At 41.2% G+C, this 17668-nt stretch overlaps 2 protein-coding genes across 4 annotated transcripts; one reads left to right on the forward strand and one right to left on the reverse strand.

The window, feature by feature from the left end:
* The first annotated feature begins 78 nt into the window (after positions 1-78).
* Positions 79-8290, forward strand: naa35 (N-alpha-acetyltransferase 35, NatC auxiliary subunit). 2 transcript variants are annotated; one of them, XM_068703545.1, is made up of 23 exons: positions 79-188; positions 1163-1291; positions 1397-1430; positions 1750-1864; positions 2039-2113; positions 2632-2799; positions 2972-3038; positions 3149-3192; positions 3290-3340; positions 3741-3824; positions 4007-4121; positions 4471-4649; positions 4872-4931; positions 5117-5223; positions 5424-5490; positions 5740-5838; positions 6021-6199; positions 6333-6469; positions 6591-6658; positions 6755-6895; positions 7059-7181; positions 7494-7574; positions 7713-8290. In XM_068703545.1, the coding sequence occupies exons 2-23, from the start codon at positions 1171-1173 to the stop codon at positions 7770-7772; spliced, it is 2175 nt and encodes a 724-aa protein (XP_068559646.1). In that variant the 5' UTR covers positions 79-188; positions 1163-1170; the 3' UTR covers positions 7773-8290. The 2 variants fall into 2 exon arrangements, with proteins under 2 accessions (XP_068559646.1, XP_068559647.1); XM_068703546.1 differs by having other exon boundaries at positions 151-188; positions 1166-1291.
* A 1658-nt stretch (positions 8291-9948) lies between these two features.
* On the reverse strand, positions 9949-17299 carry golm1 (golgi membrane protein 1). 2 transcript variants are annotated; one of them, XM_068703547.1, is made up of 11 exons: positions 16989-17299; positions 16228-16362; positions 15456-15635; positions 15214-15268; positions 15009-15111; positions 14666-14789; positions 14173-14320; positions 13750-13977; positions 13470-13634; positions 13038-13136; positions 9949-12386 (listed from the first exon to the last, which is right to left on the reverse strand). In XM_068703547.1, exons 2-10 carry the CDS (start codon positions 16354-16356, stop codon positions 13039-13041), a joined length of 1230 nt encoding a protein of 409 aa, XP_068559648.1. In that variant the 5' UTR covers positions 16357-16362; positions 16989-17299; the 3' UTR covers positions 9949-12386; position 13038. The 2 variants fall into 2 exon arrangements, with proteins under 2 accessions (XP_068559648.1, XP_068559649.1); XM_068703548.1 differs by lacking the exon at positions 16989-17299 and adding an exon at positions 16544-16614.
* Positions 17300-17668: the final 369 nt, after the last annotated feature.

Genomic DNA, 17668 nt, shown 5'->3' on the forward strand with positions numbered 1-17668 from the left:
ATAGTTTTATACCTGAACTGACCGGGTTTCAAACTACAAACTGTTCATTGAGGGCTTGAGCGCCACCCTGACATATAAGGACTACATTTCCCATGTCGACGGTGGCCTATGACGTTTAATGTATGCGCCGATTTTTACAGTCGTTGAAGAGATCTTTATTAGCTACATGGTAAATACAAAATACTAAGGTACGTGCACATTTACAACGAATATATGGACTTCTAATAACAGTGCTATTGTTTTATTTTGAAGATACTCCATCTTTGTTCACAGGAAACATCCAGTGTGGGCAGCATTAGCTTGTTAGCGCACGGTATTACAAGCTACTTTGACGTTGGTGATAGTTAGCAAACATGTCCTATGCATCTCACGTCTTTGGATACCTTGAAATAACCTGAAATGCATTTTTGTAACGTATGTCGGTTTTGTAAACATTACAAATGTAGGTTAGTTATTACACATTTGTAGATGATAGAGCCAAAATAGCCCAATAAGCTGACACACTGATGTGTTAATCGATTGACATGTTAGCTAGCGACGTTGTTGATTTTTCTCTCTCAATCCTAGACTGAAGGAAATGCATCAATATCTTCTTTGACCTAAAGTAATTATGTTGATCAGATGAAATCGATTTAAGTGTGTCCATATGTCACGCATATCACATCACTGGCTGCAATTGTTGCCTCTGTACTCATTAAGTCTCCATAGAAATCTATTTCCGAATATCTGATAGATGTGCTTGAAATATTATCATGTAAATATACCATCATTAATCAGTCATACAGAAATGGGTACGCCTGTCACAGTACTGACATGTTATCGGTGTAAAAGGCTGAGACTTTCCAGTGCACTCAGGCGTACAATTTACTCCTTTTTGGGCTCTAATTTAAGTTTCACAAGTCAGTCCACAGAGATGTTAATCCTCTCCTTTTGCCTGAGATCACAATATACCTTTTGTTCAGCTTTGTCGGGGTAGAGGTTAATTATTCATTCAGGTGTTCCTTTTTTTGGATTGTTCATGCTGGCTCACTGGCACGACTTAGTGTCACACTCAAATTGATGAAAGCCATCATTATTGTTTTAAATAATAGTTAAAATAATGCTTGTAATATCTGACATTTTGTAATATTTTGAGCAATTTATCCTTTGTGTTTCTCTTTAGTAGTCACAATGGTGATGAAGTCAGCAGTTGATGATGATGATGCTGGCTGGGGGCTGGGCCTCCCAGAAAAGATGAAGAACAATGCCAACTGGGTTGATATTACGCATGAATTCAAGGGCGCGTGCAAAGGTACAGGCTCGGCAAGTGGTTTGCGTGAGTGTGTCGTATGTGTGCAGTTGTGAAAGGCACTGACGGGTTCTTCTCTTTTCTTGTCCTCATCCTTAATTCATGCAGAGTTGAACCTGGGAGAGCTGCTTCATGACAAACTGTGAGTAGGACAAAGTGATTTTAGCACACACAGACTTTAAAGGGACAGTAAAAAACAATAAACACTCTCAATAGTGCTTACACTCCCAAAAAATGACACTGAGCATTTTTATGCCCCAATTGTTCCAAACACTGTTTCAGAGACTTCATAGCACTGAAAAGACTGAGTAATTACAATGAAACATGGAATCGTTTTGCATAAACATGTTGGAATTTAACCATACTGGTATCTGCATCAGCTGTTCCATCAGTAGGATTTGTTGAACCTTTGTAAACACGCATACAAAACGGACACTAATGGTGCTGCGCTATGGTGGCAGGTTTGGCCTATTTGAGGCCATGTCTGCCATAGAGATGATGGACCCTAAGATGGACGCAGGAATGATTGGAAACCAGGTCAACAGGAAAGTACTCAACTTTGAACAAGCTATCAAGGTACAGTACCGCCGCCATACAATGAAAATAGTCAATTGTTAGGAATTAAGACTAAGTCTAATTTTGTCAATTTACATGTACAACTCTGATTGCATAATTGTCTAATTAAGTTTGTTATATACAGTAAAATGAACCACTTAGTTCTAAGTCATTTGTATTGCTGTATCGTTTTAGGAAGGTGCCATTAAGGTGAAAGACCTCAGTCTTCCTGAACTAATTGGGATCATAGACACGTGTTTCTGCTGTTTGGTGAGTTCTCACGTTCTTATACTGTAAACTTTAGCTTTTGTGAGTAATATGAATGTAGAGGTTTGCATTTTACTGACCCACAAATGGCACATGTTCTCTTCTGAGTAGCTCCCCTCCACAGTGAAATGAAGAAAGAGTGGGGACAGAGTTAGTCTGTTAGTCAAGATCGCTGGTCAAGTACTTCCCACTGGTCAAAGATGTTCTGCAATCTTGTTGAATGTAGAGAGAGCTGTAGTGCAGACAGAAAACCTTTGATGAATTGTCTTGAGAAGTCACAGAGAATTTAAGATGTTTGTCATTTTACAAGAACATACGAAACATGGCAAGCCAACGTGCAGTGTAACTACCAATAACAAAAAATAAATAATACTAATTAAAAAAGTCATGAAGGTGTTTGAATTTCTAGTGATTGAATCCCATTGAATTTTAGATCAGCACCACTGCGGGAAACCCAGCGCTCATGTGTGTGTGTGTGTGTGTGTGTGTGTGTGTGTGTGTGTGTTTGTGTGTATTCGTAGATCACATGGCTGGAGGGCCACTCCCTGGCACAGACTGTGTTTACCTGTCTGTACGTCCATAACCCCGACCTGATTGAAGAGCCGGCCCTCAAAGCCTTTGCCCTGGGCATCCTGAAGGTGTGTGACATCGCCCGAGAGAAAGTCAACAAGGCTGCTGTGTTCGAGGAGGTAAGCAACTTCCTACATTTGATTACATTTGATTCTGTTACAGTCCGTGGTGGTCTGGGAATATTTTACTGGTGTTTGCCCACTGGTATTTACATTTATTTAAATTGCCTATTAATGACTCAGTGTCGCACTTATATGTGGAAATGCTGATTTACCGCTTATTTTTCTGTAGGAGGATTTCCAGGCCATGACCTATGGCTTCAAGATGGCCAATAATGTGTCAGACCTGCGGGTGACAGGTACAAGTACTGTGTTGTGATAGATCATTGCGATTACTGCTGAGCAATACTGTTGTTTCAGAGAAACAAAGCTGAGGTAATCTCTTTCTCTCATTGGCTCTTCCTACCAGGAATGCTGAAAGATGTGGAGGATGAGTTACAGAGGAAAGTTAAGGTATTTGTATTTGTTGCCCAGTCTTTTCAGTCACAGCTGATGAGAATGCTTGAGTATTACATTGGTTATGTATTGTTTTTCTCTCCCGCTTCCTCAGAGCACGCGCAGTCGACAGGGTGAGCAGCGAGACCCAGAGGTGGAGCTGGAGGTACGTCGGGTCGTTTCCTCCATGTTGATGGAGTTTTGTTATTAAAGGCATGTTTTTGGAATAGCATTCTGATCATCTGAAAGCTAAACAATCGTTGCTTCTGACTGTCGTGATGCAGTTTCAACATAAAATAGAACCAGCTTGTGTCACTGGTCTTTATTAATCTCTGCCTCTTATCATTAGTTTTCCAGCTGCTGTCTATCAGAGTGTGAGGCTCATATGAACTCTGTAATGATAATAATGAAGGAAGGAACATCAGACCCAAAAATGGACTTTGTCTGGGTGGCTTGTTATTTATCGTTCCTTGTTAAGCTTGAAAGACAAATTAGGAAATATATGTATGAATGGCTTTGCATGTACACGTGATCCTGTTAAATGTTCTCATACTTTATTTTTCCAGCATCAGCAGTTTTTGGCACTTTTCAATAGAATCAAGTTCACACGCCTTCTACTGACTGCACTGATCACCTTTACCAAGAAAGAGGTAATACGCATACAAACACACACAGCTAGGCAAAGAATAAGTTAACGACGGGATTTAAAAACGTTCTTCTGCTTATAATGAGCAGTGAAGAGGATTGTATTAAAGTGTACTTGCAGGCTCTTGTATGTCATTTTCTTCTTTGTTGTTGTGTTTGTGTTTGTTAACGGTTTTATGTTCATCAGACCAGCTCGGTGGGTGAGGCCCAAAAGCTTGTGGCTCAGGCTGCTGACCTCCTATCAGCCATGCATTCCAGTATTCAGCACGGCATCCAGTCGCAGAATGACACCACTAAAGGAGGTAACATACACACTCACATTAAAACTCACATGCAGGGTTCAGCGGTAGTGTTTCTTATTCACCTGCACCACGTCCGGAATTTACTTGCCCATACACAGACTCTTCACGGAGTCCGCTCTGTTGCACCGCCATGTTTCTACAGTAGCCCAGAATGGACAAACCAAACACTGGCTCTAGATAGGACCACCGTAGAGCTCCTACACCCTTGGCACACGGGAGAAGTTTACAGTAGATGCCACTAAATTGTACACACTGGCCCTTTTAATTAGTCGTCGTGCTGAGTCCGCCTCGTAGGCAGGATGACTTTATATGTGACCTGCGTGTTCTTTGTTCTCTGTGAATGCTGCAGACCACCCCATCATGATGGGCTTTGAGCCCCTGGTAAACCAGAGACTGCTGCCTCCTACCTTTCCTCGCTACGCCAAGATCATCAAGAGGGAGGACATGGTGGCTTACTTCAGCAAACTTATAGAACGCATCAAGACTGTGTGTGATGTGATCAACACCACCAACCTGCATGGCATACTGGTAAACACATTTCCACCTCTTACTATGCATTCTGAACCAGTAACCTTCCATAAGCAGCTTCTGCTCTGTTCTCTGTTGGATTGCTTAGTTCAAAATTCCTTTCTATTGAACATTTTCTTAAGTGGTCATCTCCCCATACATACACATGCTTTCTAGGACATTAGACATGATAAAAGCATATGAATTGAAACATTATGAATAGTGCGTTTGTGTTATTTTCAGGACTTCTTCTGTGAGTTCAGTGAGCAGTCTCCCTGTGTCCTCTCCAGATCCCTACTCCAGGTGAGTTCATAATTGATTCTGAAGAGTCATTGCTTTTTCCCTCTGATGTCTACAGAGTAGATGGTTTGTATACATGCAACAACGAATGACAACTTCAGATGATATCATATAATCTCGTAATTAAAAACGTATCACTTTAACACCAGGTTTATAAGAACTAAAGGGTTTTGTTTTCCTAAATCCAGACAACGTTCCTGATCGATAATAAGAAAGTGTTTGGGACCCACCTGATGCAGGACATGATTAAAGATGCTCTGAGATACTTTGTCAGCCCACCGGTCCTCTCCTACAAGTAAGGCTCATTTAATGACATTCACATTTTGAAGTTATTTAAAGGGTGTGTTTTTGCTCTCTGTGTGCAAGCGTGATATGCAAACTCTCAGCTCATTGTGTCTCGATCAGCTGTCTCAAGTGTATTGTGTGTGTGCTTGTGTGTGTGTGTGTGTGTGTGTGTGTGTGTGTGTGTGCTTGTGTGCTTGTGTGTCTCTCCAGGTGTTGTCTGTTCAACAACCACCAGGCCAAGGATTACATTGACTCCTTTGTTACGCACTGCTCCAGGGTATGTTACCTTCACTGCTCAAAGTTGTAGTCCGGTGCAATGTGGTTCGCTTTGTGAACTTTATGGGATGTGTTCAGTTTGTCTCAGTAGTAGGATTATAAGTGAATAGCTGAGGTGGAGAGCTGTGGAGTGGAATTTGGGTGGAACCCTGAAAGTATGGGCTTGTCTATTATTAGCCCCCCGACAGGAATAGGCATGTTGGGGAGCTGTGTGTTTTATTTGTTTGCGTCTTGTCACTTCTCCCTGCAGCCGTTCTGCAGTCTGATCCAGATCCACGGACACAACCGAGCTCGACAGAGAGACAAGCTGGGTCACATCCTTGAAGAGTTCGCCACACTGCAGGATGAGGTGAAGCACAGCTGTTTCCTCTGTCGCCTCCTTTTTTTTCCTTTTTTTTCTGATACTCAAACACAGCATTACATCATTGCACCACACAAGTTAATAAGCAGAAATATGTCACCTACTCTGAGGACAGGTGTGGTTTTATAATTCATACACCAACTGCTAAATTCTTCTTGTGTGCTCTGCAGGCGGAGAAGGTGGATGCAGCCCTGCACAGCTTGCTGATGAAACTTGAGCCTCAGCGACAGCATCTAGCCTGTCTTGGCACCTGGATCCTCTACCATAACCTGAGGATCATGATCCAATACCTGCTGAGCGGCTTTGAACTAGAGCTGTACAGCATGCACGAGTACTACTACATCTACTGGTGAGAGCGCGCACACACACACACACACACACACACACACACACACACACACACACACTTGTTTGTTTATTCCTGGTATCTCTAAATCTCAGCGTGCTCAGGTGCACTTTTAATCATCTGTGAACGACTGCAGGTACCTGTCTGAGTTCCTCTACGCGTGGCTGATGTCCACTCTGAGCAGAGCCGACTCCTCCCAGATGGCAGAGGAGCGGATCATGGAGGAGCAGGTGAAAGGACGCAGCAGCAAAAAGACCAAGAAGAAGAAAAAGGGTACGCTCTATCGTAGCCTCTGTGGCTGAGGGGAGAGTATGACCAGGAGTGAAGAGGGAGATCCTCCTGTACGGTAGGTGCTTGTCCTTATAATGATGTGATGTTCGGGTTTCCTCTGCAGTTCGCCCTCTCAGCAAGGAGATCACCATGAGCCAAGCATACCAGAACATGTGTGCTGGCATGTACAAGGTAGGACATCAGCACAGACCCCTCTCCTCTCCTATTGGACACACACACACACACACACACACTGCTGTAGTATCGATCCTCTGTGTCTCTCTTCAGACTATGGTAGCTTTGGATATGGACGGGAAGGTGCGTAAGCCTCAGTTTGAGTTGGACAGTGAGCAGGTTCGCTACGAGCATCGCTTCGCTCCCTTCAACAGCGTGGTCACCCCCCCACCCGTGCACTACATCCAGTTCAAGGTGCTGTTCCTTTGAAACCATTATTCTTGTCCTTTCTCCACCACTCTGTTCATTTCCTCATCACGTTCCCTTCACCTTTCCTTTTCAAATTATTTCCTTTTTTTTTCCCCCCTTTGTTGGATTTTCCTCTCCTCTCTGACTTTGCCCTTCTGGCCCTCTCCAGGAGATGTCCGATCTAAAGAAGTACAATCCTCCGCCAGGCTCCGCCGACCTGTACATGGCCGCCAGCAAACACTTCCAGCAGGCCAAGCTCATCCTAGAAAATGTGCCCAGTCCAGACCCTGAGGTAAGGAAAATAAACTATGTATTTAATAAATGCCTACTGTGAAAGGAAATGTTGTGTATTGTTCTGTTTTCAGTGTCCCCAGCTTCAAAATCTATTCTGGAAACGATTCTCTCACCTAGATCTTTGCTACTTTTTGATAAATCAGTTGGGATGACAGCATTTCAAAGCATTCAATCATTCAAAAGCACAGCCTCAGTTTAATGGGGTCAGTATTTTTCTGCTGTATTGCTCTAAACTGAGTTAAATGGTTTGTTTGTACTCTAGTTTTTGCCTTTTTCTCAACTATCAATAACGGTTAATGATTGATAACAGGTGAACCGTATACTGAAGGTGGCCAAACCCAACATCGTAGTTACAAAGCTGCTGGCTGGAGGCCACAAGAAGGAGACCAAGGTAACACAACATACACATTGCATGGATTATCATTTGGTTCTGTGGTGTTTGTGGATTGTGATTTTAATGTTTATCTGAGTTAGTGTTCTATGTTGTGAACACTTCGTGACATACTTTTTTTTTTTTCTGCATCCCTAGGTGCTCCCAGAATTTGACTTCTCAGCTCACAAGTACTTTCCTGTGGTCAAGATTATCTGATTCTGCTTTGCAACGCGGAGTCGATTATGATGTCATCATGAAGACCGTCAGACGCTAAGACCGTACCCTCACGTGAACAAGTGAGCGATGGCTCTGACACAAGGTCTGTGTGAGATACAGCTAACGGTTACGTTCTGTAAAGGAGTGTTTGATACACGGGAGATGAAACCAGACCAGAGAACTCACACCTGGACCTAAATGACTGACAATATCCACATCTGCATCTGTGAAAATCTATGTGTGTGTGTGTGTGTGTGTGTGTGTGTGTGTGTGTGTGTGTGTGTGTGTGTGTGTGATGTGTGTGTGATGTGTGTGTGTACACGAGAGTCGGACACAAGTCGAGGTGCTTTTGCGCAAGTAACTGGCCGTTGGAAATGTTTTTTTCTAAGCCGCCCCAGAACTGTTTTGTGAAGGCTTTAAAAGAAGAGCTGTCATAATAATAATGAGTGCATATCATTCAATCATATGAAACGTTTCTATGAATTTATGTGCTTATTTGAATGAAAATGTTGAGCGTGGGAGGACAACAGCATCTTGTTTTACTTTCACCTGCATCCGTTCATTGTGAACCCTAGACAGGACGATCTGCAGAGAACAACCTCTCACAATGTGACTTATCTTGTGAGTGCAGAGCAAAGTAAAACACACGTAAGAGATTAAAGATGCACAAACAACAGCTGGTGGAGATACTTTACGGGCCAAGGAGCCTCCTGCACTGCTTCCTCACACCGACTGTCACACATATCATAAAACATGTCTGTACTTATTCTGTCATGTAATTCCTTAAGTGGACAGAGTACCTTTTTCAGTGTTTTGTAAAGACAATAGAATCTGTTTTGGGCACACTAAATTACATTTTAAGAAAATCCAAATTGAAAAATAGTTATGGACAGGTAGGTTTTCTACAGACATTGAATTATATGAGGTTACCAATTGTGACAAATGGGTTGGTATGTTTTCAAAACCGCTTATTAAAGTGTATTCATCTGCAAAAAAAGCATTGAGATACACACCAATATGAGGTTATAGTTTTAGGATTTGGGATGCTATAACACATAAGGGAGTGTACCCTGAAGTAGTGCATAGCAGTGGAACAGTCGAACTCTTCACAGTTAGATATTCAGATATACTGAAGAGATTACATATGAACTCTGGATGGTTTTATTCATAGATACACTTTGTTCATCTCAGTAAAGTTTCTGTTTTCTACCCATTGTTAATTACAAAAATAACCGTAACACCACTTTAAATTGACCACACCTTTAATCTCTCCAGTTTAATTCCAAAGTGAACTACTTCAACGTGAAATTAAATTCATATGGAACGTGATTATGAAAAGATATATCTGACATCTGTGAGGTTTCCTCATCAACCCACTTCCTGTAGTTGGCCCACTTACAGAGATGCTGACATTCCATATAAGAGATTGTTAGAATCAACAGCTGAACCTGCATCACATCAGAGGTGAGATTATAACAAAACAATTAAGAAAATTATTTGATGGTTGAAAAATATTTTCCCTCCACACCAGCTTTAAAGGCTGATGTTGTGGTTTCATCACTGTGGTAATTACTACCAGGTTCATCACCACATGTGTCACCTCAAACTGCCGGGGTTTTGGCTTCTGAGGGTTTAAAACTAATCATGAAAGTGACTTCTACTTTTAAAAACTGAATCAAGTATCTTTGTATTGCTCGGCGTTAGGCCTTGTTTATAGAGATAGATACAGAGTGTGAAGGAGGCAAAATAACGTTTCAGTTTCTCTCTTGCTTCTTCCATCTGTACTTTCTTTTCTTTCTCTCCCTTTCTACTACCCTGGCCTTTGAACCTCTTTTTTAACATCTTGTATAAGTGCATGAACCACCACTAGCTGACACCAAGAAACAATGTATGTCGCATCAAATCATTTTTAAATGTCTCCCGGTCTATTATGAGCATTTGGAAACGCGTGGATTACCAAACAGACCTGCAAGACCAAGTCATCATTTTTACTATTATATTGTATTCTAAGTGATATTTTTCTCTTCATTATTTTAAACTATTCTAATACTTTTCTTGACATTAAATAAACCTTCCTTGCATTGGTACAACCACACATGTGATTTACCCGTTTTATGTTTTTATCACAGATAATAGTCACACCAAAAAATAATTCCCACTTGAAACCATGTCTTGATAGTGGTAATAAAAGATGTTTTATTCTCTATCATCAATAAAACTAATGATCATTTAAACATTTTTACACAGTTGTTCCACATTGTAGAATGAAATAAAATAAAATAAAAAAATCAAACAAATTAGATCAAAAACAAAAAAAGTTAATCAAATTTATAAATATCAAAAAACATGTTCTCTACAGGTATATAGACACAGAAAAAGGTACTTCTTACACAAACAAGCAGACAAAGTGTTCTGACAAAACTAAGCAGTATTTCAAGTTCTGCAGAGTCAGACACACCAGTCAACAAAACCAATAACAGCAACTTTGCAAATAAAATGACATAATATCTGGAACCACATTTATCCTGAAAGATTTACCAAAGACGAGACAAAAGACACGTTTGACATGAATGAGTTTGAGCTTCATTAGTTTAAACCCCTGTGTGTGTCATCAGCACTCCAACCCTTTATCTGTACGGTTACTTAGAAACATGAGGCCCAGATTTAATAACATCATTAAAAAATAAGTTAACAAAGTTGACACTACTTCAGGTGTGAAATTATCTTTGAAATTTGAGACAATAATAAGAACTCTTACCTGAAAAAGTTTTTTAATCATAAACCACAAATGTTTTTCAATTTGTGTTCCTCAAAGAAAAAGCTACGTGATGAAGAGTCTTCACAGGGTTTAATATGTATTCTGTATTTGCGTCTTGAAGCTAAAATATGTCATTATTAAGATAAAATGGCTGAACGTTTACATCAAAGGGGAAACTCTTTCAGCCTCGTGCATTTTATCATTGTAGATCGTTTTCTAGAATTCTGCACATGTTGGGAAAACCCACATCTTTACTCGTATATTAAGTCGATTCTTTAATGAGACACAGAAGTGTGTGAGTAGCTTCAGCCTTAGCTTGACACAGTGGTGTTGAAGGTGTTGGATAAATACATGATTCATGAACATTCTGTTGATGATAAGTCAAAGCATTATGGAAATGATGGCAATTAAAACCACAACAAGTTCAATAAATGTGGGTATTCAGTTAAAGTCCACAATTATAAATAAAGTACGGGAAATATAAAGTAAAATCATCTGTCCTGTATAAAACACAAGGCAACAAAAGATCCCGCCAAAGCATTTCATCACCTTTTTGTCATTTTGAATGCCTAATATCAGTCTGTGTTTGCGCTCACCCACACAATGTTAGCCCTAAAGCACAACACAATGTTCCTCCTTCAAGGAAATCTTCTTTCCACAAAATATATAATCCAATCAAATCAGCAGACCAGAGGCAGCATCCACAAAGTAAAGATCCAAAATCAGTACGCATGTACCACGGCCTCACAATCCACCTCCAAAGAGTCAGACGCAGCCGACCGTAGGGGTGCTGTACACAGAATCAATAAGGCATAACACATGACATCTATGACCCACTAATATCATCAAGGAGTTCCAAGAAGATCGCTTAAAAACGTCACGGCAATTATAATATCGTATGTTTGCTTACTTTTCACAGCATTTCTGGCTACGTGGGATTCAAAAGAAGCTTCTGTTTTCATTTTCCCCGTTTTACTGGGACACAACTCCTTAATTTGTTGCAGTTATGGAAGGCCTCATTTGCGTTCACCGACAGATTGACCTCTGACCCATAGTCAGTATCCTTTCTACGAACGACAGGAGGAACTTAAGGCGTTGTTTGAGATACGGTTGAGCCTGGACTGACAGTGTTGTCACTTGGATCACTTCGATGGTTTGCACTTCCTACAGTAAGTCACACCTCATGACCCTATGAGGGTGTGCACATTATCCTCACTTATATTTAATAATTTAAGATACAGTCATTACGGAGTGAACATAAACAACACTTCTAGTCACATCATCAAAATCAACTGATTTCCAGGGTTTGTTGACACGTTCATTTTTGAGTCTTGAGACGTCTTGAGTTGTGTTTAGGGAATACTAGAACTAAGTAGGTGGTGGTACTTAGAAGTCCTGAGTACTTCCATATCACCTAAACATGCTGACATGAATGTGAGCACAGTCACCACCATAATAGCACCGTGGGGGGGGGGGGTTATGTATACAGTGAAATGCATGTGAATGGACACCATGAGTGTTCACGCTGGGCTGACGTTTGCATATTTCAGTCTTATTTCTTGTGTGGCTCTTTCAGAATATTGTGAGCTGAACATGGAGTGGTAAATATTCTTCCTCTAATACAGAAAACATTTAATCAAATCAAATGCACGGAAATCAATTAAGATTATGAATACAAAAAACATTCCAGGAAGCAAATGCTTTTGAAATCAAGCGTCACAAGTCTTTCTTATGGAGATATCTTCTGTTCACTGTGTTTGAAGGACTGCATTAACCTGTATGCTGATGTTGTGCTAAGGTGAATGAGGGCTCCTGCTTCTTTATGTGGTGTCCGGCCTCCTTGTCCAATTCCAGCTCTGCAAAAAAAAAAAAAAAAAAAAATCAATATTGTGTTAATTACACAAGCATTCCTGTGTTTATATTTACTATATAGCTGCAGAGTGCCCATAGCAGGCCTACATTAAAACTGATAAACAATCTAACGAGCTGCATAAGAAATAATAAATGCAATTGAGCGCATTGTTCGTGTCTGAAAAAAACATTACCGACGTCCAGAAGTAAAAGCTGTGTAAATGATATAGTCAGCTGAACTGGAAAATCTGAAACCAAATTTATTTCCTTAATTGCTATTCACCAAGGAAAGCAAGAACAATGAAGACACACCATTATTATACTGTGTCCGCATCCATCACCTGTGTGTGCAGCTGGTTCAGCAGCAGGCAGCTGCAGTACAGATTTACCTGTGCTCGCTTTACACAAATCACATTTATCTTTGCACAAACAAATGTCTCGTTTCAAAAGTAGTAGTTTAACTGAACCTACATAGCAGCCGCCCCACGATGATCGATAAACAATCTACTCAAGATCAGCTCGATACTTCAGGGATGTTTTGCAATTACAATGTGTGACTTCCTGAGTCAAAGTTTTATTATACTGTCTAAACATAAAGAACAAGAAAGCAAGTTATTGTCGGTGAGGAACACATCTGTGTGTGTTTTAGTGTGTACCTTAGATTTGAGCAAGCTCAGCTTGTTTGTCTGCTTCAAACTCGCCTTCATTCTCATCGTCTCCGTTATAGTCCGCCAGCTCCTCCTCCATGTCCTTGTCTATCAGAAAGTACAACGTGGTAAATCGACACAAAACACATACAAATGGCTTTTTAGCACAGAGCCTCTATTTCTTCATTGTATCAGTAAATAACTACCCCTCACTCAAACATATGCTCTGGTCTTCAGAGTCAACAGCACTTTGATAAACCCCAAAGTTGAGACTGAGGATGTACTCACTCTTATGCTCCCTCCCTCCCTCCCTCCCTCCCTCCCTCGACAGACAGACAGACAGACAGACAGACAGACAGACAGACAGACAGACAGACAGACAGACAGACAGACAGACAGACAGACACTCTTTCAGTTTTAATTCTATTAAGACACACATACCTATAGTTTCAGCATGTTTACTCCGCTGTTGTTTCTCCAAATCAACTTCACCCACGACTTGCTCGTCTGCATCGTATTCTTCGGGCTCCTCAAGTTTCTGACCAATAGGAGCATCATCGGCCTTCTCCCGGCCAATCAGCATGCCGTCCAACCCAAGGTCTGCCTCTGGAGACATGACAAAATTGTTGTTTATGTCCATTCAAATGTCACCTCTTCACTGAGAGTGCCTGAATAGCAATAACAAAGTAGTTCACTGCTTTCAGTGAACCGGGCCCTCTACCTTCAGTCTGAGCGCCATCCTCATGAGCATCCATCACCTCCACCTCTTTGTCCTCGGTCAGGTTATTCTTCAGAGGTTCCCCGGTCTCTGCCTCGCCCTCCTCTGTTTCGACGGCTTCCTCTGGTGGTAGCAAAATGTCCTGCTTGACTGCAGCAGCTGAGGGAGCAGACTGGGACTCTGCTTTGGAGAGGTCCTTCTGTGGAGCCAGGTCTACTGGGGCATCAGGATCTGGTACATAAGAAGGCAGGAAGCAAGTGCAACGTGAGAATGTACACTTGTTACTGCAAATCTACATAAGTCGACTTAAAATCACACAAAATGCATTGGATGTACAGTATGTACACATACATATATATATATAAATATCAGTGCCATTGCATGCTTGATTGAGTAAGAAGATGTAAGAAGATCCATGTCTGTCACCTTTGTCCACGATGATCTCATTGGTCAGTAGTTCAGGTGGATCATTTCCTTTGGGCTGAGAGAGGCTTGGTGCGTGGCTTACAACAGTTGCCGTCTTAACCGCATCATCCTCAGTCATGACCTTTGCTGTTCCATCCACAGCGTTTTCCTGCGGAGGAGAAAACATCATAAACCATAAACCTTTACATCATCAAAGCGTAAAAAAAAAGACGTGTCAAAGCCACTTAATGCGATTAGAGCTTTTCCATTTGCACACTTGCATGTCAACAGACTGCAGAGAATGACCTTGAACAGACCTTAGTAAATGATTAATTGCGGTTGTAAAGAAGGCCAGGTTAAAACATCGCCACGCCTGATGAGTTGCTGTATTACAAAGGAACTCAAACGTATGGGTTGAGAAACAGTTTGAGGGTTTCAACACGGCGCTATAGTGTGTACATGACGAATAGCGACCAATATCCTTCCTCGTGGTTCAAACAGGAAACCAACACACCTGTGGGGAGACACCTGAGGGAGAGATGAGCTTCTCAATTTTCTTCTGGACTTCAAGTTTAGCAGCGGCCACTCTCTCGTCACACAACTCCTTCTGGGACAGGACCTGGGACTGACAATGGGTCCTACACAGAAACAGACAGACAGACAGACACATACATGTTAACCAGGAATGACAGACACCAATTCACTGCATTGAGGCAATTAATAAAGCTGTGCTAATAATCGTGGTTATCAATTATTCATTTCAAGAGGGCTACGATTAACACAAATGTTGATTCATTTTGATCTCCTTTCAAACAGACCTGTATGAATATAATTGATTTAAGGAATATTTTTCTTACATGTCATAAGTGAGCTTGTTGTTGAGGGTTTTGATGTTGCCCTGGCAACTCTGCAGCTCCTTCTGAAGCTTTCCCAGGTCATCGTTTAGCTGATTCAACTGACCTACAGAGCAGACACACAAAAGTCATTAAGAGACACAAAAGAAGGGAATTATCTTTTTTTTTGCGATGCAATTTCTGAGAAAGAGTTGAGAGAGAGAGTTGCCTTTGAGTTCCTGTATGGTTTTGGTACTGGAGGAAATGTTCTGCTGCAGTGTGCCCTTGAATTAAAAAAAACACAGAAACTATCAATATTCACGGGTGCTTTACAGTTTGTCTTCTTCCTTTGATTAATGTGTGAGTTTAGAGTGAATCACAACAGCGAGCAAAATCCAGGCCCAAATTTAGAGACAATATTTTAAAAGGTACGATTTGCCCCCCATCGCATTTTTGTCATTGTGTGTGCACCTTCTCTTGGCTGCAGGTGTTCTGAGATCCCTCCAGCTGTCTCTTATAGAGGCTTTCTAAGTGGCTGATCTGCTCCTTCTGTCTCAGGATCTCCTCCTGGAACTCATTCTTCTTCATCTCCGCTACTCCTCGCTCTGCTGCTCCACGTCGCACCTGGCCTTCCAACTCATACAGCTTAGTCTGTATCGCACATGGAAAGACAAAAGGTAAGGACACGGTTAATGATAAAAACAATCCGAGTGTACGGTAAACAATTTAAATATATATAATTACAAAATATAATGTGCGCTGGTTGTGAGTTTCTTTTTTATGCCACTTACAGTAAAAATCAGCAACAATTACACAAAGGTTTCTACAAAACAGCACCAATATTTGGATCATAATTATATTCTGGTTCCACAGTGCATACAAGTAAGACCCATTCAGTTAGGGGCTAACAGTGACTTGCATTAAAGGATGTGTTTTGAAAGACCAAAAGAGGAACTGATGGGGCCTATCTAACTTCTGCAAATGGAAATCATGCATTGGTGTTACATATCTGCCCCAACAAAGTCAGTTAATATTAACAACCTGTTTCATATTTATACGGCACGTGAACCATTAACACATAGACTTTACGTTCAGGCAAATGTAAGAAGCTAGAAACTAACACTGCAATCTCTATTCTGAAAGAGAATAATTAATTTATAGAACAAAAGGCACGTGGTAAAAGCGGTATTTGCACTGTACACTCTGGTTAGAAAACCACACAAACACACCTAAATGAACCTACCTGTAGCTCCAGGTTGCGGGAGCTTGACACCCAGTAGTTGAAGCCCAGAACCAGGATACAGGCAATTAGAGCACCAATCATTAGAGGGGGGGACCTTCCTCCACGACGACCGTTTCCCAGACCACCCATAGCTGTCTACACACAGAACACACACAACCCGCAGCCAGGGTCAGCGCGCTTTCCATGAAATGTGTAATTACATGTTTACAACAAGTCATTTCTGTCACATACTAACATCACACATCAAACACCACGAAACTAACGGTAAAAGGTAATACAATACGTAACAGAGGATAAAAAGCTGTCTCGTAATAACCTCGCTAGTCAACAGTGTTTACATTAATAACGTCGACGCATGTTGTCACACAGCCGCGGGGCACAAGGGAGTCAACCTCAGCGGAAGATGACAAACACTGAGAAGATAATACAATACTGGGTGTGCTACCAAATCACAGCGCAGGCCTGGCAGCAGGTTATAACGCTACCGTGCACGTGCAAATGGACCGTTAGTATCCGAACTGAGCTCCAACTGCTAACATTAAACAGCTAAGGTTAGCCCAAAAGGTAATTGAGGTCAGCAATGAGCTAGCGTTCGTGTTAACAGCCACCACACAGACGTAGGCTAAGAGTTAGCATAATATGAACGTTTGTAGTCAAATTTATTTAAAAAAAGACAAAACGACAAAGAAGGTTAATGAACTAAAGCGAAACATAATCTGTTTTACTATATCGACTCAAAAGATAACGCGTTGATAGCATACCTTGTCCCCAGTTGACGTTTGCTTTAGTGAGGTTAGCGGTTAGCTAACGCTAGCAACAAGGATCTACTAACGTTAAGTACCAAGAAGACTCGAGAGTCGCAACAGATGAATTAGTTAAATGTGGAGCCCAGTGTATGGAGTGACACTTAGGGATGTCTTTGACAATCTGGCAGCGTTTCTTCAGCAATTGTCTGCGCGTTACCGCTCGTCAGTTAGCTCGTATCCATTACTGCCATACAAACCGCAGAGTCCCTCTGTGTGTTGAGCCTGTCCGGTACAGTCAGGTGCTGCCTCTGCTTGCTGTAGGAAAAGGGCGTTTTAGGTCATTCCACTGGTACGACACACATAAAACCTAAAGAAAATATATATTCCTATACATTTACTATACAAAGTGCTACGGTAAGATTGACTTCTACAGTAAAATAACAGTATGGCATTACTGTTGCAGTCGATCTTTTAAGAGTTAAGCTTGTCGACTACTGATCCCAGAGTTTTGTAGTTTACGAAGAGCTTTAGAAGGCAGCACGGGCACTGTCCAACACAAGTCCTGTAAGATCTGGTTAAAATGAAAATAAAATCAACAATCAAAAATACAACAAATAATTAAAACACTGTTTTACTTTTCATTTAATGTTACCTGAACTTGAAGTTTAAATAGCTTTTGAGACATTTGCACTACT

Source organism: Cebidichthys violaceus, unplaced genomic scaffold (genome assembly GCF_023349555.1).
Source record: "Cebidichthys violaceus isolate CVI_PGR_0920_01 unplaced genomic scaffold, fCebVio1.0.p SCAF_9, whole genome shotgun sequence".
NCBI lineage: Eukaryota > Metazoa > Chordata > Actinopteri > Perciformes > Stichaeidae > Cebidichthys > Cebidichthys violaceus.